This window comes from Atractosteus spatula, chromosome 21 (assembly GCF_055471065.1).
Source record: "Atractosteus spatula isolate fAtrSpa1 chromosome 21, fAtrSpa1.hap1, whole genome shotgun sequence".
Taxonomy (NCBI): domain Eukaryota; kingdom Metazoa; phylum Chordata; class Actinopteri; order Semionotiformes; family Lepisosteidae; genus Atractosteus; species Atractosteus spatula.
This window is the reverse complement of record NC_142726.1, coordinates 14,129,036-14,152,497: the sequence shown is the minus strand read 5'-3', so window position 1 is coordinate 14,152,497 and position 23,462 is coordinate 14,129,036. Positions and strand designations below refer to the sequence as shown.

The following is a 23,462-nucleotide window of genomic DNA, read 5'->3' as shown; positions in this document are numbered from 1 at the left end:
GCGGGCTTTCAGATATCTCTCTTTTCATTGGTTAACATCAACGTCGATTTTAAATTCTTCCCAATGATTGCTCTGTATGGTTGTCAATCACCGTTTTTTCCCCTTGCCCCTCAGAATGGGCGGGCTCAATTTCTCCCAGACAGCCACTGGAAGCAGCTGTGCACCGTGACGGCGTTGAGAAAAAACGTCAGTTGGGAGAGATGGTGAAGTTTGGTGTCTGGGGCAATATACTCTGAACAACACACGGTTAAGAGAAGAGCGTCTGAATCTGGGTGTCGTGTTTTTCCGAAGCAGCAGTGACGAGGAGCCGCGACGATGAATTAAGGAAGTGAGTTTATTTCGCGTGTTTTTTAACGATTGTGGTGCGATTGCCGCTGGAGAGAGTTAGATCGCTGGGACGGGGGTCTGGGGTAAACACCGAGGCCTGTAGGTTCTGCAGCTGGCCGGGACTCGAAGGTGGACGTCTGCCTGTTAAGCACAAGCCCTTCAGCTCTTTACAAGTCACTGTATTGTAAAACGACTTGTCTTAACGCCGCACGATTGAGTGTCCCTGCCTGTCCGTTTCCAGGTCGTGTGCGTTGCTGTGGTGGGGTAGCGTTGTCTGCGGGGCCACATCTCAAGAGATTTGCTTAACTTGAATTTGCATGGCAGCACACTTTGTTTTTCGGTGTTTACCGTTTAAAGAAAAAAAAAAACAGGGGACCAGGGAGTCCAGTGTTTGCTTTAAAATGCGCCACTTCTCAAGTGTAAACAGCATCCTCAGTCATGACCTGTGACGAGCGGTGGACGTACACAACTTTGTACTCCGTGCGTTGGTGTCCTGGGAATCGGGCTCTTCTCGGTTTGTTACATAAATAAGCTATCGGAGAATGAAACCGATTTGTACTTAATATGGAAATGCATAGAGAAATTTGCAGCCTTGGGCTTGTCTGGATTGCAACAGGCTGATGGGGGGGAAAGTAGGCTGTTCGACTGGCTTGTTCATCTATTTTAGGAACCTAATGAAAACTGCAGTGATTTAAAAAAGAAATTCCGGGCCTTCGCTTTTCAGATGAGCTTCGCTGTGGCCCCCTCTGGCTTTCAGGCGACGGGACCAGATGTTGAACGTGTGCAGCAGTTGCCTCTTAATTACAGTGTGAGATCTGGGCACCCAGATTTTGTTCTGCAGTGGGTCGGTCTGTGTGCTTTTTATCTGCAAGTTCCGAAGCCGTGGTGTGATATCTGCTGCTCGTTTATTGCTGCGCGCCAGTGCTTCAAATTGAGAAGCGGGTGATTATAATTTGATCTGTTGGAGCGCCTTTTGAGAAATTCGGTGCCCTGCGGTTGCACGCAAGTGGTACAACCAGAGACTGGGAGGGAGAAGCGCAGTCTGTTGACCCAGTAACACAATGGTTAAATTACACGATACGATGTGGTTATATATACGAAATTATATCGCTAACGCTGTGGTGAAAAGGGGTCTTTAAGCGCGTTTGAAAGATTAGTGGCTCCACGGACATTGTGCTCCATTGGCGAAAGCTCATCTCTAATCGTGTAGAGCCCGATCTTCAGACGAAGAAGGCCTGAATAGGCACATATTGTAAAGTTTAAACCCCTAAAGTAATCTGGTGTTAGTCCATACAGTGCCTTAGAGGTGGTCAGGAGAACCTTAAAGACCTCTTCAAGTTTCGCTGGGAACAGTGCAGTTTACGAAAGATATGAGTTATGTGTGCATGCAGAATGCTTTTAGTTGGCATGTGATCCACAGATGACATACTGAAGCCTGTTTAAAAGTTCATTTAATACCTTAAAAAATATACCATTAAATCAATTTATCAATCAATTACAATATTCTAGTTTTGAGGCAATAAAGGCAAGTTCAGTATTTCTGTATTGGATAGTTGGAGCAAGGGTCTTAAAATATGAGGTGGAAGAAGTTGCAAGGATACTTCTACCTGATGTGCTTTTCAAATGACAACACGGGGTCTAAAAGAGTAGTTTTCAACTTCCATCCAGGGGCTGATTTTGAAGCCATCAGCTTTATTGCCGTCAACAGCACAGAAGGTACGATTGGAGAAATACCTGGCTCACAGGTACAATCACAGGGCTCTTCACTTGGGGTCGGAGCCTACAGTTTTTCCAGTTACAAGTCCAGAAACCTGAACACTGCATCACACTACTGCCTGCAAGAATATTAAGTCAATCAGAGTCGGAAAACATGAGCTAATTGTTAAGTCTTAAGAAGTGCAGATTGTTTTAGCAGTGGAAGAAGCAGAGTTTGTATTTGAACTTGCCTCTTCCAGGCAAAAAAAAAACCCCAAACCTTCTACTGAGGTGAAGGATGTGAATATATCCTTGCTGTACTGGATTATTCTGTTTTGTATTTAACCCCATCAGTAAAGGGAATGAGTTTTTAAGATAAGGTAAGAACAGATATCTTTAACCGATTAGTTAATGGGTATAGTGGTTTCTATAATGCCGTTATTAACACCCAGATAATGACTGTCAAATTCCAGAGCTGGATCATCAAAAGATAAAGCAAATTCTTATATTGACAAATATTGTTAACGAAGTTGCTTTGCCTTGTATACATAAAAACAAGCATCACACCAAAAATGCTTTTGAAGATTGAATTCTTGGTAGCGTGAAACAGTTTAGTTCTGTTTGTCTTGCTTTCTGCGGGAAGGTGTGTCTGCGGGTCTTTCACACAGCTGTAGCGTATCCTTGATCCTGTTCCTCCTGTTACCTGAATGTGGCGAATTAGTAATCTAGTCCTTGGCCTGTTCTGTTTGCTTTTGCTTTTACCTCAATCCCGCCTTTACTCAGATGAGCTTTGATTTGGTACCTTGGGATATTTCACAGAGAACAAAGAACTCGTGATAGAGTGTGAGGTGAGTATAGTTGACCCTGCAGCTTTTGTTCTGCCATGCTTTATCATCTTGGATTAAAAATGTGGATTAAAAGGTGTATTTGTATCATAGTATGTTGCCTTCTTGAATTTCTTCCACCGAGAGCTCTACTTTTTGGTAGAGGATTGATTAATGATGTTAAGCTTTTTGCATTGAAACATATAAACCACATGAAATGCACATTCTGTTGAGGTGTGAAATTCTGCACCCTGTAAATGTTTTGCTTCCTTCCATGCTGGCATTGTAATTAGGTCCTCCAGTGCATATGTGCTCAAAAGGACCACCCACAGTGTCCATCAGTAGAAAACCATGCTGTCTGTGTCAGTGCATCATCTTTCTTTTTTGCAGTGGGCAGCCCGGATGTGTAAAATCTTGCTAAAAGCAGCTGAAATGCCTGCAGGTTAAGGGTAGATCCTGGTCATTCTCATAGGGCTGTATGCGCTATTTGTATAGTAGACCAAATGCCTGGATACAGGACGTTTATCTCCCCCAGGTTGTGAGCTAATGTCTGTATTATGGTCTTATCTGCACTCTGAAAAGTTCTCATGGCAGTGTAATGTTGACATAAGTGACCCAGACCCCCACTCATGTTACAACTGTATCTCACATAAGACTGAGGACATCTAATTTGTCAGGGATCCTTGCAGTTTTGAGGCACTGCTGGTGTCCATCTGTGCTGGAGGTCTCATCTTGAACATAAAATCCATTAATGGTTGAAGAGCAGAGCAGCCCTCTACAGAAGAGTCCAGTCCAGCACTGTGCTAGCCCTGAGTGGCAAACCTCCTTCCGCATGGGTTGGGGCTCAGGTGAGGACTTCCTCAGGCAGAGACCACTGTTCAAAATCAGCCTTATAAAGAGAGATGTCTGCTTGTATACAGTATATGGCGCCTTGTCAATGCCTGGAGCCTGTGGTGAAATGCAAAAAATATATTCTGGGATCATTCGGTCTCTCTGTCCTATGTGTGATAAAATCTGTTCTGTAAACTTGCAAAGGGATGGAAATGAAAACGGCCCAGGGTATGGCGTGTTGCCTTTAAAGTGCTTCCAAACAGGAAAAGATCTGGCCTAGATTTATCTTGTACTTTTTTTTAATTGTGTGCTGTGCTGCAGGCGTGTAATAATAGTGAATGTTCTGAAGACAGCGGCTGAGCTTTGCTTGCACTTCGAGCAGTGGAACAGATTTTAAACAACTTTCTCTCCTTCACCCATTTTTTAAACAATCGATTGTGGCTTCCTTTCTTGGATAGTTAAGAAAGCCCTCAGTGTAATTTACGTCAATGTTTTGATGGTTTTCTGCAAGTTTTACCCCCAAACTGTTACAGACGATGACAAATATTTTTGTCCAATATTTTTGATACTGCCTGAGAAACAAAAGGCCCAAAAGATTGTTTTACCTCATGCATCATGTTACGGCAGAGCTGCTGCATATTAAACTTGTCATCCCTATGGTTTCAGGTGTGGGAGGAGAGCGGCCAGTTTTATGAGTCATCCTTTTCTCTCCTGTTTGGAAATGGAATCCCTGATGCACGCAGAGCTGCAGGACTGAACGACACACCGCGCCCTCCAAGATGGAGAAGAAACGCAGAAAGAAATGAGAAAAGAACTGAGCCTTTAAACTAGGCCTCTTCAGCATGGACCATGCAACAAACACTTGATCTGTTCCCATCGTTCTGTTATTTATCTTTTCTTTTGGATTGTGCTTAAATGCGGTGTGTAGCTAGCTCCCTTATGGGAGGGATGAACTGAGGCCTGCACAGGGCCTTTTGGGAATACATAGTGCAGTGTGAAACGCCTTGGGGACCATGAAGCTCACCACTGTCTGGCTTTCGTTGCTGTTGGTCCTGCTGTGTGGCAGGAGGCCCCTGGGGACATGGCCAGGGAGTGCTGCGACCTCACTTGAAGGGCTCCTCTGCCCCAACTGCTCCCACCTCACCCTCAAAGTGGAGTTCTCCTCTACGGTGGTGGAACACGGTAGGTTGAGCTTGAGATGGGAGCTCCGTGGTGTTGCTGGCGTCCTGCTGCGCTTTTTGAACTTTTCACAAAGCCGCTGGCGCGCAGTGCTGTTAAAAGCAATCTGAAGGAGGGGTGAATTGAGTTACTTTGGTGATTGTCATGTTCTTGCTGCACCATGAGCTGATGTGCTTTTAACCATTTTTCAAGCTTAATTGAATCTCATTAGTGAAGGTTCGAATTGTTTTCGAAGTGGTTATTGCTGCCCGTTTGAAATTCTTCCTTCTGCTGGCCTGCATTTGATAAGAGCCTCACAATGAAATGGGAATATCAGTAGCTAAATGGTGTCCAAAAACTTTGCTTCCCAGGTGGTAACGCATACGACTGCTTTGTCCAAGCCATCTTATCTCAGTTTTTACTCTTTTTTGTGATGAATATAAATCATACAAAATCTGTAGTGTTTTTGTGTGAATTTGGCCATTTTTTTGATATTTTGGATTTTTGGTTAAGACACAAAACAGTTAAACCCACAGTTAACATACAGTATATCAGACATGGTGCAGAATGTGTTAAATGGTATTCTAACCAGTGTTTAATCTCATTTGTGAAGGTATTCACCAAAACTGTTGAACTAACATGTGAATATCATTTCTTCTTGTCTTGGGGATTACATGCATGGTGATATGTTGAGTTAAAGTGAAAATGTTGATCCACTTTGTAACGGCAATGATCTGTCTACCATCACTGTTTCTGGGTTTTTTAATTCCTAAAAGGCACACAATGTGCTGTGGGACTTGAACTGTTACCAAAAACAGCACCTGATAATGTCACCTTATAATGTGCAAAACTTCAATAATCTTCTATTTTTAACTATACACTTATACATCTGCTAAGGATAAACAAGTTGACTGTTTGCCTACCAGATAGTGGAGTGAGTCAAGCAATATGGTATGTGTGGACTTTAATCTGTATAGTCAGCTTTACTCCATTACAGGAGGAGATAATGATATTTATGGCCCTGTTCTCGAAAGTTGATTTTATTTTAAAAGGCCTTTTATTTAGGATCAAATACATTCTGTGCCTCAGCATCTGAGCCACTTTGTAAACTAAAACCCAAAGAATGTCCTCAGGTAGTACTCAAATTAACATTTCGTGAATTGTGACGGCTAATTCCAAGTTGGTGCTCTTGTCAAACCTTCCGGGTAATAAAAACTTCTGTATTTTTCTGCACTAAACGCAGCAAGGATAGATCTGCAAAGCAAACCTCTGGAACCCCAACACAAAAGCATTTATTTTCAGTCCTGGCTGTGCTCACTGCACACCCCTGGCATTTGTACAGTACGTCAGTGGTGTTGATCTGGGACTGGAGCTCGGAGCCTCCTCTGGAGCTGCAGTCCTGTATCGGATTCAGGTTCCTGCAAGAGGCAGAATTCACTGGCTGCTATCCCAGAGTGCCAGAATCGCACCGCCTTTTCCTTAAAGGGCCACAGTCTTAGCTACAGTAGCTGTCAACTTTTTCTCTGTGCCAGAAGAAAACATGATATTTATAGCTGATTGTTTGCTGTGAATACGGGCTTTGTGCTTCACCGAATGGTTCATTGTGAACCCTTTGAGAGAGCTGGGCAGATACAGTACAGGTCAGGGGTGGTCAGCCTTGGTGCTTTCATTGCGAGTCATTTACTCCAGCTACTTCTTTGTTGTTAAAGTGATATTCTGCATTTTACTTGAGCAATTAAGGATTGGTTCTGTAATTTATTGGGAGTTTCAAAGTACAGTAATGGAATGGGAGTGCCAAGGCTGAAAACAGTTAGTTCCCCATCTTGTCCAGGTGACCCTAGTGCCTGCCACCTGAGCTCTGATACTTAATTAAATATTTGGTTAATTCTGCCTTCTTAATTAATCTCTGGTCATACAACTTGTGGTTTGTTAGTTACTTATTAATTTGTAAATTGTCATTTTCAGGAGATACAATGAGTTATAAATGAGTTAGTTCAAGTAGGTAGCCGCATCAGCATGTGTAGGCTGCAAAGGAATGAGTAAAGATTTATTCCATGCTGTTAAAATAGAAAGGAAACAACGTTTCAGCTGTGGAGCCTTCTTCGGGTATCAGTTCATAATGTCTGCTTAGTAAATTCCCCAAATTAAACTGGACCTGTTAAATCTGAAGCTCTGCTGGAACAAAAACCAGTAGACACAACTTTGAGGTCTCCAGGGAGATGTGCTGGCAATTCCTTGTACAGAACCTTTGTGTTTGCTGTGATGTTTTTGTGCCATCTTTGAACAGCATAAGCTGTATGTTAAGTTGTACCCTTTTTGAAAATGTAAAAGGTCCAGTATATCAGGTCTGAGAGGTATGCATTCATCCTTAGCTTTCAAGAAGGGTGTGTTTAGGAAAACTGGGTCCTGAATGAACAGTTTGTTTCACCTAATACAGTTCTCACATGGGTTGTTCCCAGTCTTTAGTGGGAAGTCCCTTTTCTGCTTCTTAGAACTCCTGACCCCACACTGGTGGTCTGTAGTCCAGTGCAGTTTTTTTTGTCCTGCTAGAGAATCTTTTGAATGGATTTGCTGCAATTTTGCAAGCGGCACGGAGAGTAAATGTTGTTCTCTGCGTTGTCTTAGAATACATAGTGGCCTTCAATGGGTACTTCACTGCCAAAGCCAGGAGCCAGTTCATCTCGAGCGCGCTGAAGGGCTCGAAGGCCGTGGGGTGGCGGATCGTGCTGCGGGACAACCCGGCCAGCGACTACCCGAGCGATTTCGAGGTGGTGCAGATCCGGCAGTCTGCCCAGGACGGGGTGCTCACGCTTCAGGACCACCCCTACATCAAGAGAGTCACCCCCCAGCGCAAGGTGTTCCGCAGCCTCAAGTTCACCCACTGTGAGTGACCCCCCCCCCCGCACTCTCTCTCGTCAACCTTTTGTCTTTGTTGCTGACCGTCGAGCTGGCGCTTGGGAGTTCAAGGGTGTCTGGCAACAGATCGCAAAAAATGGCAAAGGCGGGTATATGCTCTGGTTGGTTTCATTCATTCATTGTGGGAGCAGAGTTGTGTTGAGGCAGTGCATGTCCTGCTTCCTTAGCAGTGCATTAAATCAATAACTTCCTGTCGTAAAGCAAGACTGCCGACAGTCTGTTCTCATTTACAGTGGCAATTTAAAGCACAGTCACATTTTTTAGCTGAATAGTAATTACAATATCTCAATGTAGGGGGGGAAAAAAGCTGTCGGGAGTGTGCTTTTTTTACTTTGTTTTATTTATGGGTGGTGATTTATTTGAATCCACATTTTGAGGTCTGTTTTGCCTGTGAATGTCGTTGTGGAGGAGCGCATGAAAGTGAGACCACAGTACAAGACTCTGTGGGGGTGGGGGAGGTCTCTTTTTCTTCCTCTGTAATTGCACCGAAAAAGAGCAGAATAATCCTGTGTGTTTTTCGGAGAACACACCCAGGCTTTTTTTTCTGTTGTTTTGCAAAGATTTGGATTTGGTTTCAGGGCACACCCACTTTTTTTTTTCCAGTAGGTTTTCCTTTTCAAGCCTGTGATGGTGTAATTATGGGGTTAATGCTGGTGACCAGTGCCGATTCCCCGTTGTTTTAATTAACGTGTCTGTTTTAGGAACGAGGTCTGTGTGCTCGGTGTGGGACAGTTACACATATTGAAATCCTGTGTAGGGGGAGGATTAGGAAAGCTCAGGAGGAGGTGTAACGAAGGAGGATTTGGGAATCCTTTAAATCAAGGAGTTAGATGTTGTAATTCTTCTCTTTTGTCTGAAGCAATTTCTGCCATGCCAGCTGGGCTGTGATGAACTGCAGTGCTGAGAACCTTCTCGCCTGCACTGTTGGAGTGGGGAGATGCATGTCGGGACATGTGCTTAGTTGTAGATTTGAATGGCCTGGCTGGAGTGAGCCGTTGAAGATCTCAGTCTGCAGTTCTGGGGTACTTTTACACCAGGAGATTTTGGGGGCTTCAGAAAGGGTCAGTTTCAGCACATGGCTCAATGCTTTAGCCAGTGCCAGAGTTTTTGTGAATTATTTCATTATCTACAATATAAGAATTTAGTTCTAAGGGGTGAACAGTTGGCTATGAAATTAGCCCCTCTCCCCCCCCCCCCCCCCAACGCCATACCCTTAGGGGAGCCCCTGATACAAAACACCTCTTGTGTTTCTATTGAATTTGCATGTTACATTATTTTGTTTTCCTTCTGGACCCTGTGTGTCATTAACACATTGTTTGCAGTGTTCATGCATTAAATGCTAGCCTTAAAACTAAAGATGCAAAAAGTAAAGGCATATCTAATTAGAATGGGCAAATTTAACTCCAGGCACTAAATTCTTTCAGTTCTCAAAATAGATAGAAATGTGGCTTGCTAGCTTGCTAAATGTATTTCAGTATTTTGAAGTACAAAAACTGTTTTCTCCTTGGTAATTTAGGGCTAATTAATTGTATGTCAAATAGACGTGTTACTCTACCATGTTGTCTTTTGATCTGTTCCTTAAGATTACTTTTCATATACCAGTCAGTTTGTTTGAAAGATAAGTCTTTGCTCAGTGATTAAATTGGGATTTAAAGTTCTTTGAAGAAAAATTGATAAGCCCTTTATTTTTTTTCCCATAAAGGCTGTATTTCAAACTCGCTGATGTTTGGTCTTGCCAGAACCCTTTAGCTATCGGATAAAGTGCCGTTCTGACCTCTGGCTGCACACACGTTTGTGAAACGGCACCAGTCTTTTTCAGGTTTTGATATTTCTTCCAAGTATTTTAGGTTTTAAGAGACCAGGGTTAGACTAGCCTTCAGCGCCATTAAACAGAAAAAGACAGTACTTCTCTTTCTTATCTTAGTGATGTCTTTTGGTGGGGGCGGGCGAGAGGCTTCTCCCCCGACGCACAGATTCCCCATGATTCTCTGCTTCCCAGCAGCTGACCCGCCCGCCCCGTGCAACGACACCCGCTGGACCCAGAAGTGGCAGTCCTCGCGGCCGCTGCGCCGCGCCAGCCTGTCGCTGGGCTCAGGGTTCTGGCACGCCACGGGCCGCCACTCCAGCCGCCGCCTCCTGAGGGCCATCCCGCGCCACGTGGCGCAGATCCTGCAGGCCGACATCCTCTGGCAGATGGGGCACACCGGTAAGCAGGGCCCGGGCGTGTGGCGTTTGTGGGCGTGGGGGTACGAGACTCCCGCGGCGCAGCGGTTTGAGCCCGGTGAGGGGATTTTGCGAGCTGTCGAGATTGTGCCCGCCGACAGCAGGACTGTTTCACGTTGTAGATGTGTAGATGCCCGTGGCGGAAAAGTTAACGGACTTTGTGCTAAATCCTCATCATCCAGTTGTGAAGAACATTAGAATACAAACTGAAGGAGGCCATCTGAAAGGTAGTTTTATAACTAATTGATTTGTGGATTTTTTCCCCAGCCTTTACCTGGAAGCAGCCAAGGTTTTGACTTCCAACAGCCCTTTGTGTAAAGAGGTGTTTTCATATTCAAGTGCCCTTCTTTTTAGTTCCCATTGTTCAGAATCCATGGCTTTTATCCATGCAGGAAGTAGAAATGGAAATCACACTAAGGAGTGTTTATTTCAAGCTGGTCTCATCTACTCTGCAACCTCTCATTAAACACATGGGACTCAAAGCTCACTTTGGCTGCTGTACAAAAAAATGTTATGGCAGTAGTCCTGTGGCGACAAAGCTAAACACTGCTGTGGGGAATTAAAGAACATTCCATTTCTAGTTAAGTATTATTAGAGGGTTTGTCTAGCACCTGAGAGTTGGATTCCTGTTTTTTAAGCCTCACTGTAAAGGCCCATTTTTTTGAAGATGTACTTCTGGGTCTCTGGTTGTCCTTGTTAGCTGCAATGGGTTTTGCTTTTGGTTTGCAGGCTCTGGGGTGAAGGTTGCAGTGTTTGATACTGGGCTTAGTGAGAAACACCCACACTTCAAAAATGTGAAAGAGAGAACCAACTGGACCAATGAGAAGACCCTGGATGATGGTAAACTCATTTCTGTGTGCTTGACGTGAGAGTTCTTTATTTGATGAAGGTGTAATTTTGTTTAGCAGTGAGACATTTTCATTAAAATACATAGATTTCTTTGGCACCTTTTCTGAATTGGTTCTTTTCTGTCCTCTCAAACCTGTTAGCATACAGAAATCTCTCTTGGAGGAATAATGCACTATATTAATACTAATGGAGATGAACGTTCACTTGCCCTGTGGCTTGTGGTCGAAATGCCAGTTAATGACTGAGCACAGGCTGACACTGAGTGGGAAACAATGCATAGTCTGTGCCCGAATGATCCCCTGAAACAGGCAGTCTCTTGTTTCTGCCATCCTGTAGGCTTAGGTTTGATGCTGTAGAGGAAACTGCTCAATGCACTGCAACCATGATGTAATACAAATGTTATTGGTTCCAGCACTCATATGTTGCATTATTTAATGCCTTTCTCAGTAAAAATTGCATTCTGTGGATGTTCATCTTAAAATTTCTTATTCTCCCTTATTGCTGTGTGTGAGCCCACTGTGATTGTTGTTATTCTCTATAGGGCTGGGCCATGGCACATTTGTGGCAGGGGTCATCGCAAGCATGAGAGAGTGCCAGGGGTTTGCTCCTGACTCCGAGCTGCACATCTTCCGAGTGTTCACCAACAACCAGGTACCACCTCCGTCATGCTCTCTGCCTCCCGAACAGATCTCCACAGGCTTTATTGCATGGGGCTTGAGAGGGTGGCTGCTGGGCAGATGAAAATGAAGTTTTCTGTTTTTTTTTAATGATAACATACTCGCTGTTAAACATTATGCTGACTGTTCACGGCTGCAAAATAAGTTGATCCTTGAACTCATTTCAGCAAAATTGTTTTTTCTGATATTGTGGCATACAAATTTGTAGAACCGATAAAAAGAAAACCACTTATGTCAAGGTGTCCTACCTTTTAAAAGCTGAAAGTTGTATCCTGTGCTACTTAAATATCTTGGTAGTTATTGATGCATTATTCATGTGCTTGCTGCATAATGTGATTGTTCTGACCTTAGGTCTCGTACACCTCTTGGTTCCTGGATGCCTTTAATTATGCCATCTTGAAAAAGATAGACGTTTTAAACCTAAGCATTGGAGGACCAGACTTCATGGACCATCCTTTTGTTGATAAGGTAAGGTTGCAGTCGTTTGTCAGTAATGGAGACTGGCATTTTCTACCAACACATTGCACTGTCATAATACAGAGTATATTATGCATTTTCTAACCACTTTATCCAATCCATCCAATCCAATCCTTTATCCAATTCAGGGGGTGCTGGAGCTTTTTCCAGGAAACAATGGGAGCAAAGCAGGGTACACCTTGAAGGGGACCCCAGTCCATCTCAGGGCACACGCAAACATGCACACACACTTGCCCCAGCGCAGGTTTTCCCACAGAAGCAAATTGACCTGCCAGTATGTCTTTGGACTGTGGGAGATGAAGGCGGATAGGTGAGGGTAAGAATCCGGGTCCAGGCTACAGAGGTGAAACGGTCATCAGGCCTTTATTTCAGCTGAAGTTAAGGTATCGTACAGCAGCACGAGCAGAAGCAAGTTTTTCTGTTTTCTCGTTCATCCAGCTGCACGGAAGAGGGGGCTGCATGGGACTTTCCTTTCTTGCCTTTTTGTTACAAACTGCAGTTGTAGCTGCCTGCAGTCTATGCATTGTCAGAATCACAAGGCTGTATTGTTAACAAAGAAGCGTTTTAAACACAAACGAAGCACTGGTGACCTCGCAACTGTAAGAAGTTGGGTAATTACTCGGATAAATAGAAAGTACAGGCATAAGGTTACAAGTTCTATCATTGCAATAATTTTGAGATAATCATGGTGTTATATAAAAGATATATATATATATAAAACTCCTTCAGATGAAACCGGAGCACATGGGAGAAAACCCACATGAACATGGGGAGAAAATAGCAACTCCACACAGGCTATGAACAACATCCATCCATCCATTCATTTCCAAACCCGTTCTTCCAGTTCATGGTTGTGGTGGAGCTGGAGCCTATCCCAGCAAGCACAGGGTGCAAGGCAGGGTTGTCAATGACATGTTCAAGAAGTGTGACTGGAAAACGCCTGACCTTTTTGATGGGCTCCAGACCCTTAACACCCTAAAGAACACAGAAGAACAGGGACTTCACCTATGATATGTTCTTCCAGGGATCTGTAAAGGGAATGCTGTCGCACTTTTTCAACGTGAAATCAATAGGTACAAGCCCAAGCAAGAGTAGCAGAAACCATTGCCATTGGATATAATATTTTGTCTGTGTGCTTGTTTTCTTATTGTCATTTTCTTTCAGCAGGTGTTTAAATGTCTTTTTTTAAATTTGGTGTTCAGGTGTGGGAGTTGACTGCTAACCGTGTGATCATGGTCTCGGCTATTGGAAATGATGGGCCACTGTATGGGTAAGTAAATGTTTAGGTTTGGCATATCTTTCCCGGAAAACCACTCTTGATTATAACAACAGCCAATGCTTTGACCCTTTCAGGTCAAGCTTCCTTTACAGTGGTTGTCACAGTTTTGCTTGTTTGAAGTATCTACAATATTTTTTTTAGTTCCATCACTTATCCTTTAATTCAGCTCTTGTTAACTACACTGGAGGCAAAATCATATCCTCCAGGCCGTCTCTGAGGTACGCCTTTTGAAGATGGATGTTTTTATTTTTTAGCACCCTGAATAACCCTGCTGACCAGATGGATGTGATTGGAGTAGGAGGAATTGACTTTGAAGATAACATCGCAAGGTTTTCCTCTAGGGGTATGACAACCTGGGTAAGTCTAATTACGAAATTAGTTTCAGGTATAAGCTTCCAATGCATGTTTCCCCAGAGAAGACAAAGTTCCACTATAAAACAATGTATGATTAACTGCTGAGAGAAAACAGCACCTTGTGTCTGAAATGTTGCACATTCTGTTTCTATTTGTGTGAGTGTAATGGAAACACAGAAGAAAAAGTGAGGTTCTCAAATCTATTGCAAAACTCTTCATCAGCAGGATGATCTAATGGACAGATACACACTGGATGCAATCCCTCAGTTAATGATTGCTTTGTTGCTTTACTCCGTATTATGCAAGAAGCCTTCATACTGATAAGACTAGATTTTGATATGAACTGCCAAGTTGTTTTTACCATGAGTTCCAGAGATAAATCTGTTAATTTAAAAGTTGATCAAACCCAGAATGTTCTTCCATTTACTCTAATTAGGTAGTTGTGTGTTTTTTTAGGTCCTTTGAAAGTCGGCATTACTTATAAAAACTAGTTGGAGTGTGCAGAAAAAAAAACTGTGCTTAAAAATTAGACTTGCAATAAAGACTTGATAATTACCGATGTTAATGTGTGACGAAACGTGATCAGCCTATTAAACAGCTGTCTAATGAAACTGGATAAACCAGACAAATGATTTGCAAAGCCCTTACCCCACTTTGGAAGAGGCTCTAATGCTCGTTCTTGGCCTGGGCTCTTGGTGTCCAGGAGCTTCCAGGTGGCTACGGCAGGGTGAAGCCGGATATCGTCACCTACGGCTCGGGCGTCCGGGGCTCCGGGATGAAGGAAGGGTGCCGCTCCCTGTCGGGGACCAGCGTGGCCTCGCCGGTGGTGGCCGGAGCCGTCACTCTGCTGGCCAGGTGAGGTGTGAGGAGGCGCCAGGAAGGGCCTGCAGTGCTGAGCGCTGTGGCGGTTGGGTTTTCTTTTTATCTCCAGATTCCATCACTGAGGGGCGACAAAAGGATTGACAGCCTGGAGGCGGCAGTCGGAAGATAACCATGGGCTTTATCTTGCCATCTCTGCCACATTGGAGCAGTGACAGTATTTTCAGCGTACATGAGCCTGAAGCCGTCTCCAGATCCTGAGAAGTTAATCTGCAGGAGAGCCTGTTTAATACGAACCATTTAAGTTGAAGACTGCAGTACTGACCGGAAAAACCTGTCATCCAAAGTTGTTACATTTTATTTTTGCAATGGCTCCGACACCTCTGTTGGATCTTTAAACTGTGTTGCCATTGCTCTAGTGTTACAGTGGGCTCCAAAGTGATAGCACAAGAAATGGGTAAACGTTTTCTGAGAGGGTGGGGTAGGGACTCTAAGCCATAAACCATCAACCATAAATGAGTAATGGAGTCGGCTGCCTTCTGTGCCATTTACAACTCTTTATTTAGAAATTGATACCTGTAGCTGCTATTTTTGTGATAGAAAGCAAAGTTAAAACTATGGGTAATGTGAATACATTGTGCATTTAGATGGCACACAAAGTAGTGTTTTTTTTCCCTCTTGGAGAAGGCTATATACTTAACCTGTGAGTTAGTGTTAAGTGTCTCAAATGGGTTGGAATGCAATTTAAAGAGTAATGATTGTGCACTCTAGAAAGCTAACAGATTCAAACGTATTGCAGGGGAATCTGATAGGTTACAGTAATGTTCTTTTGGTTACAATGCAAGTAATAAGTGGGTATCTGATAAAGGATGGATAAAATGCAGGTTACATTTTTACACTAATTTGTGTATCCCCTGATGGGAGATGTTTGAATCCGCTTGTATTTGCTTTCGCTCAAGCTCTTTATCAATAGAAAGATAGGTTTGCTGCTGGATCTGCAGTTATAGAGATAAGGAGGTGAAGGAAGTGAAAGATGCAGCATCTGCGCAAGCAGAGCATAGTGATCAAGCAAGCAGCCCGAGTCTTTGACGCTCTCCCTCCTCTCCCCAGCACTGTGCCGAACCGGGAGCTGGTGAACCCTGCAAGCATGAAGCAGGCTCTCATTGCCTCGGCCCGCAGGCTGCCTGGAGTCAACATGTTCGAGCAGGGCCATGGCAAGCTGGACCTCCTGAGAGCGTATCAGATACTGAACAGTTACCGGCCCCAGGCCAGGTCAGTCAGACACCCGCGGGCCCATGGAGACGCACAGCGTTGCCGTCTCGACTGCTGATTTAATTAGCCTTATGCACCGATCGGTAACCTCTGCCCTGCATTTGAGTGCTCTTCAGAGTGTGCAGTGTTGGAGTCTGCATTCTCATACTGCCTGTTCAGGGTTATGGATACATCCATATAAGTACATCAAAACTGTGGATAAAAGGCCTTGGTTGTCATTCTTGTATAAAGAGTCAGTTTCATGTAAACAAATGTATTGCAAGGCACTGCAAAATGTCTTGTAAATGCAATGTGACCCTTTTTCTTTAGGTTTGCTAATACAGCAGACTTTACATTATTATAAGACAGTTTAATTGTTTTCAGGTTCTTGTAACTATTGGTTAAAAACACTGTTTTTTATAGAAATCCTTTGTATTGCCTTTCAGTGTCTGAGTGTGTATCTGTTTGTTTTAGCCTGAGTCCAAGCTACATTGACCTGACCGAGTGCCCGTACATGTGGCCGTATTGCTCCCAGCCGATTTACTATGGAGGAATGCCAACCATTGTTAATGTCACCATTCTTAATGGGATGGGTGTGACAGGCAGGATTGTTGACAAGGTAAAAAAAAAAACTTTCTTTACCTCCTAGGAAATTAACCCGGATTGTTTATTTTCCAATTCAAGTTGCCTTTGTGTCTGTTTATACAGCTGGTTACTTTTCTGGAGTAATGTAAGCAAGATTCTTAGCTCAAGGGTACAGTGGCTGTACCCCACCCAGGACTTGAACCTGCAACCTTCCACTCACACACCCAGAGCCCTGACTGCAATGTTTGTTTTTATCTGTAGATGAGTGATATGGCCATCTAATTAAACTGTCAATGCTCTTCTTAGATTCATGACTGGGCATTTTAAGATTGTAACTTTAAAAAATGTGCCAGTGTCTAACACTGTAAACTTGATGTGGCTTTTTGTCTTTCATTGTTCAGAATTTGTTTGTGGATAGTTATATAAAGCTCTGGGTATTCCTGTCAGTGCTTTTGATAGTTTAAGGTAAACACTGCATGAGAGCAGTGCACTTGAATTTTCCCTGATGCACTGTTTCTGTTGCTCCCTGCAGCCTGTCTGGCAGCCCTATTTGCCTCAGAATGGAGACCACATTGATGTGGCTGTGTCCTACTCCCCTGTGCTCTGGCCCTGGGCCGGCTATCTCGCCGTCTCCATCTCTGTTGCTAAGAAGGCAGCATCATGGGAGGGGATTGCCCAGGGCCATGTGATCGTCACTGTGGCATCGCCCGCAGAGAACGATGTAAGTCTGCTGGGAAGGCATTTCTGCACAGGCTGCCCATTTACCTGATTGGATCCAACAGGCAGGCCTCTGACTTAATTGAGGTCTTGATTTGATAGCATGCTTTTGAAAATCAGGCTTACACTGATTGCCAAAAAAGATTTCAGGGAATACTTCTAAAATTTGTTTTATACGTTTTGTGGTTTACTTATACAGTATTTCCTTCTACCTTGGCAGATCATTTGTAAATATAGGCAATGCTTGTCTCAAAGATGGCAGCTCATGAAATACTTGTTTTACATATGTTGTTATTCTTCCTGTTTTCAACACTGTTACATTTTTTAAAAAGTTTAGTTCAATAGATAATACAGACGAACAGCGTTGATAATAAATTTAAGCAGCATAATTTTTCTTGGAGGCTGGGAAAGCAAACTTATGGGCTGCTTGTCACAACCTTTTGCTCACCATTTTGTTAAAATAACAGTCTCCTGGTACATTTACCACACATTTAAGGTCCAGGAGTGTAGGTGTGGAAGGTACCCACACTTGTGCACTTTGTCTTGGAAATTGAGGATAAAATTGAGTGGTTGTTTTCTTCTCTTGGAGCAATAAGATTTTTTTGCTGTCCGACATGCACATACTCGGCCTCGGTTGCCTTTGTCGTCTTACCCCACCATGGCTTTCTTTACAGTCCAGTGTGGGCGGGGATCTGACTTCGACCGTGAAGCTGCCGGTGAAGGTGAAGGTCATTCCCACTCCTCCACGCAGCAAGAGGGTGCTGTGGGATCAGTACCACAACCTGCGCTACCCCCCGGGCTACTTTCCCCGGGACAACCTCCGCATGAAGAACGACCCCCTGGACTGGTGAGGCTCGCACCCCAGCTGCTGATCTTCCCCATCTTCCCAGGAGAAATAGTGAAATCTGCAGTCTGTTCTTGCCCCGGGTGGCTTTTAACTGATGACAGTAGTTCCTTACACTTACATAGCACTTACATAGACACTCCACTCATACTGTTTTTAGGGATATGTAAATATGTGGAGTTCAGGTCAGTGTTCTGTTTGGTGTTGAATTTGTGCAGAGCAGCTTTATGGAAAGCAACACCTGTGGAAAACATTAAACCCCTGATACTAAGAGTAAATGAAACTTGAAAATGAAATGGAATAAATGCAAAAAACATCCCCCCCCAAAAGAATTGTTTACATGGACTGCCATAAACATTGAGCTGAGAAAAGTCTGCCTCAACTACACATCACCTGCAATCAAAATGCACATAAACCTTTAATATGATCCGTTTTTCATATTACTTGAGACATTTCATTACTTTGCAGATATACAAGAGATGCATTGCAATTTCCTAACTTGAAGCACTTTTTTTTTTCTTGCGGCAGTTAAATGTTTTGTTTTAATTTATTCATTTCAAGGAATGGTGACCACATTCACACCAACTTCCGGGACATGTACCAGCACCTGAGGAGCATGGGCTATTTCTTGGAAGTCTTGGGGGCGCCTCTCACCTGCTTTGATGCCAGCCAGTATGGTGAGATGAGAACTGCTTGACCTCCATTCTCTAAAGCCTTTCAGCACTGCAGAGGCTCAGGGTGCAGTTAGATTGAATGCATTTAAGCAAGCGTTATGGCCTCTTTGAGGCTCTGAGCAGATCAGGAATCTCGGGCTGCCCCTTTCTCCCCCAGTCTGAGAGTCTAGTCCTTCACAGTGAATGTTCCCTGACTAGCCCCCTTCCCGTTACTGCTTGTGTTGTGCAGGGACTCTGCTGATGGTGGACAGCGAGGAGGAGTATTTCCCAGAGGAGATCACCAAGCTGCGACGGGACATTGACAACGGGCTGTCGCTCATCGTCTTCAGCGACTGGTACAACACCTCCGTCATGAGGAAGGTCAAGTTCTACGATGAAAACACCAGGTAGAAAATGGGCACTGAAGGGCATTGGGCATTTGGTCATTTCTGTTGGATCTTTCTGTAGGATGTTTTTTAGCCTGTATTTAAAGACAACCAAACCACTTTTACCGTTAAATTTCTTAAGTTTTTCAAAGCAGGGGTTGATTTGAACGTCAGTCACAATGGAACACCCATGAGCTCCATGCTTGAGTCATGTTAAAATGTAGAAATGTCTCCCTCTGGTGGTTTTGAGGGTGTGTTACAAGCCATTATCCCCCTTGTGGCAGTGAACCTGCCAACCTCCTGTTTTGCTTGGCTTTCTATTGCAGACAATGGTGGATGCCCGACACAGGTGGGGCCAACATCCCAGCGCTGAACGACCTCATCTCAGTCTGGGGGATGGCATTTAGTGATGGCCTGTACGAAGGAGACTTTACCATGGCTGATCACGACAGTAAGAATTTAATGTTAAGTTTATCTGTGTGCGCTGCAGGTGAACCTGTCACTTTTTATCTCAGCTTCTGAGAGCAAGATGGCTTGATTGAGGTACTCTTGTTAGATATTATTTCCTCGAGTACTGCCAAGAATGGGGTGCAGGATTTTGAATTGTGTGAATTTGATTAGGGTCATCAGCCTTATTAAGAGCTCTTTGACAATTTAAGTCAATGCATAACCTAACAATAAGTATGTCATCTTGTCAGTGTACTATGCCTCTGGATGCAGCATTGCGAAGTTTCCTGAGGATGGAATTGTCATTGCCCAGACTCTGAAAGACCAAGGTAATGCAAGTGTCATCATAGCATCATTCATGCTTTATTTTACCCTGTCATCTTAACCTGACTGTGGCCGTGTTGCTTTCTTAACCCCAATTCTGTAGGATTGGAAGTGTTGAAGCAGGAGACAGCCGTGGTGGACAATGTCCCCATACTGGGGCTCTACCAGACGCCCTCTGAAGGAGGGGGCAGGATTGCTCTGTACGGAGACTCCAATTGCATAGACGACAGTCACAGACAGAAAGGTAAGGCACACCTCCCTCCCTGATGACCAGAAATACAGCTTCCAAACAGTCTGAACTGGAGAGCAAAAGATCAGAGTTTGGAAAGGAGATGAACATTGCTTCCCCTCCCACACCATACAGCATCAAAGCGAACACCATTAATGTGTTTTCCCTATGTAATAGGACATAGTATACCGGGGCAGCTATAGTCAAAATAATGACGAGCACCTCAGGACTCGTCAGCAAGGCGTGAAAATGAATGGGAGCAATCGGCACACACGTGCGGAGCTGTTTGGGCTCGGCTGTTGGGTGATGTAGCCTGCGGGTTATCTCTCTCTCCCTGTTCCCAGACTGTTTCTGGCTTCTGGACTCCCTGCTGCAGTTCACCTCCTTTTCCACGATCCCTCCCAGCCTCGTCCACTCCAAGAGCAGACTGCCGCCCCCCACGGGCACAGAACGCCCACTGCCAGAGAGACTGGAAGGTGAGGCCAGTTTACACCCATTTGTATGTCCCATCCATGTAGATAAGTTTAAGAACAATGTCCGGGTGTACAGAGATGTCCCTTAGCAGTCAGTTCCGTTGTCTCCCCTTCCCATCAGGAAATCACCTGTATCGGTACTCGAAGGTGCTGGAGCCGCACCTGGGAGACCCGAAGCCCCGGCCACTCCCTGCCTGCCCGCACCTGTCCTGGGCCAAACCGCAGCCCGTCAACTTGACTGGACCCAGGTCAGTGCTCCCTCCGCTGCGACAGGAGATTGATCTTCTTCTTCATAAACCGTGTTGTTTTGTCGTTGGGAGGGGGGAATTAAGAACACTACAGCAGTGTCGCAAACAAACTACCTTTCTGAATGGGCGTGCCAAGGGTTAGCTCATGCACTTGTCTTTACGGATTTGTGTGCTATTGATACTTTTTTAATGTGAATATTAGCACTGCACGTTGATCAAGAAAAATGTAATATTCGAATCTAGTATAAATTAATGAATTAGTATGCATGTTTACACCACATAGCTTTAATTTGGTAGCATGTTTGGTAACATTTTAAAGTATTTGGTAGCACTTACTGCGATCCTTGCCCGGGCTTTCCTTTGCTGAGCTCTCTGATCTCGGGATCATAGCAGAATTAAAAACTGCTGTGTGTCAAGGCGGATCGAGCAACAAGAAAATTCTCTGTTTTCACCCTTGTAGTCATCTTCTTATTAAGCTCGTAATTCGAAATCTTGACAAAGATTTTCCTGGTGAATAATACAATGAGAATTTACTGTGAGGTGGCCAGTGTGATCCCCCATGATCTTTCCAAAACCCTTCTGTTTTCTTCCCATATCAGGGCCACCATTAGTTATCACAGAAAGTATTTTCTTGTTTTCAATTCCTCTTTCCTCGAATGATTAATACATGTCTTGGCTGTATCTTCCCTTGTACTTGTGCCATGCATGAGTTTTGGTTAGCACAGCTCTTGAATTACATTTGAGTCACGGTATCTCCCAAGAACTTCTAATCGTGGTACATCGCTTATATATATATACTGTATATATGCACTCAGAGCACAAACAGCACGATCTTTGTTGAATAAGTCCATATTCATTTGTCCAAGATGACCAGGCATCTAGGTTTGCTTTCTTATCAATACCATTTTCTCCAAAACAACTTCACACTCGAGTGTGAAAAATGTTTTCAGCAGCACGGATTGCAAGATCTCCTATGAAGTCAATAAGCTAGCCCTGCTAAAATGCAGTTAATAAACCAACTGACTAGTTTTCTCTACGGCAGATAGCTGTAATTTGGTAGCATGTTGTAGAGAATTACAGAACAGTTAAGCAGTTTATCTTTTTAACTACATTTTTGTGGCTTATTGCCACCACTCTGCTTTAATTTAAGTTTTTTTTGTCACAGTTACTGCTGCGTTGGAGTCTTATGAAATGCAAATGAACACTAAATTTGTCTTCTTTTATTTCAGTAACCTTTGGAAGAGCCAGAAACTACTGGCGATCGATATTGAACCTCTGCCCAATTTTAGGCAGAATCGCCCTCAAGTGCGCCCTCTGTCCCCTGGCGAGAGTGGAGCCTGGGACATCCCTGGGGGTGAGTGTCAAGGTTCAAGCAAGGGCTTGACTCCCACAACGATCTGAGCTTTGTTGGAAGGCAAGGCTTGTCGCTTGGCATCAGTGCATTTTCCACCTTGACTATATCCAGGACTCTTTATTTTAAACTCAGATACGTGGTCTGTGCTGTAGTCTAAGACCAGAGTTTCCCCGATTGTGGTCTTGGGAACTCACGCACCCTGGTTTTGAATCCGCCTGAGCACTTGGTTTTATCATTTAACCCATCAATTATTAGGGTTAATTTGATCTTTGTGTTCCTAAACATGTAAGATCTTGCCTTTTAAATATTTTAACATCTACATCTTTTTTTGTAGAAATAATCTTGCAAAGTTGCTTAACTGTTTGCTTTGTTCGGGGTTTATATGAGTAAAGGGCTCAGCTGCAGTTTAAAAACAGGGGGTGCAGGTAACCCAGGATTAGGAACCCCGGGGTTAGGACTGTCCTTTAATTCCACTGCTGTTTCTCTCCCCAGGTATAATGCCTGGACGCTATAATCAAGACGTGGGCCAGACCATCCCAGTCTTTGCCTTCCTGGGGGCCATGGTGGTGCTGGCGTTTTTCGTGGTTCAGATCACCAAGACCAAGAGCAAGCCGAAGAGGAGGAAACCCCGAGTGAAGCGACCCCAGTTCCTGCAGCCGCCCCACGCGGGCAAGACCCCCACTGTGTGAGCCGCAGGACACCCCCACGGGTCTCCGTGGCTGTGGACGTTTCTAACCCGACTCCGTTCTGCTCCCTCTCGGAGCACGCTTCTTCGTCGCGTGCGACGCTGCAGCCTGTGACCGCAGAGGGAAGATACTTTGGTCCACAATTTGGCTGAAAGTCTGTCAGGATCGAGTTATTCCCAGGAAGCTTTTTCAGGATGGCACTGGTTCCATGGCACCTCTCTCTCCTCAAAAACTTTGCTTTGTGTGCATACCGGACCTCTTTCTACTGACCAAAAGCAGGAATCGAGCTGAAGCCCATGTTTGTTTTTGTATTTATTGTTTTGCATTTGTGAGGGAATAATTTTCCTATTAGGGCTCCTGAATGAACAGGGTGTGACAGTATCATATTGCAATGAATTCTCTGGTTTTAGTGGTGTACCGGTGGGAAAATATGCTTTTTTTTTCTTTTTCTATGTCCTCCAGGCAAGGTTTTTCTTGGTGTTGTCACAAGTCCTTGTCTCTTTTTATAAAATGGCATCTACTATGGCATTTTGTAAATATTCATCATGATTTCACCATTATCGGTGGAGCAGGTTTGCAAACTTTTCAAATATATCTTATCAAGTATGAAGCTGAAAACTGGTGCTCTGACTCATCTTTTCTGGTTGCTGTCACGTATAGCTCCTCATCCACAATCCACATTTCTGAAGCGTTTCTGGGCCTCCAGTTGAGCTCGGAAATTGAGCCTGGATCAAGTCGCTGTCTGATTGTGACCAGGGATCCCCCAAGCTCAGTAAAGAATTGGTGGAGCTCTGATGGGGGTGGGGGTGGGATTTGTCTGCCAGATTGCTTTTGGC

At 44.2% G+C, this 23,462-nt stretch overlaps 1 protein-coding gene across 2 annotated transcripts; it reads left to right on the top strand.

Moving 5' to 3' along the window:
* The first annotated feature begins 158 nt into the window (after nucleotides 1-158).
* mbtps1 (membrane-bound transcription factor peptidase, site 1) lies at nucleotides 159-23,244 on the top strand. 2 transcript variants are annotated; one of them, XM_088938643.1, is made up of 23 exons: nucleotides 159-328; nucleotides 4,344-4,859; nucleotides 7,461-7,718; nucleotides 9,754-9,957; nucleotides 10,704-10,814; nucleotides 11,365-11,474; nucleotides 11,852-11,968; nucleotides 13,180-13,247; nucleotides 13,511-13,613; nucleotides 14,314-14,465; nucleotides 15,540-15,701; nucleotides 16,155-16,299; nucleotides 16,798-16,986; nucleotides 17,657-17,829; nucleotides 18,388-18,503; nucleotides 18,730-18,886; nucleotides 19,192-19,316; nucleotides 19,564-19,641; nucleotides 19,740-19,880; nucleotides 20,210-20,341; nucleotides 20,460-20,586; nucleotides 21,816-21,940; nucleotides 22,433-23,244. In XM_088938643.1, exons 2-23 carry the CDS (start codon nucleotides 4,691-4,693, stop codon nucleotides 22,627-22,629), a joined length of 3,159 nt encoding a protein of 1,052 aa, XP_088794769.1. In that variant the 5' UTR covers nucleotides 159-328; nucleotides 4,344-4,690; the 3' UTR covers nucleotides 22,630-23,244. The 2 variants fall into 2 exon arrangements, with proteins under 2 accessions (XP_088794769.1, XP_088794768.1); XM_088938642.1 differs by having other exon boundaries at nucleotides 168-328; nucleotides 9,751-9,957.
* Nucleotides 23,245-23,462: the final 218 nt, after the last annotated feature.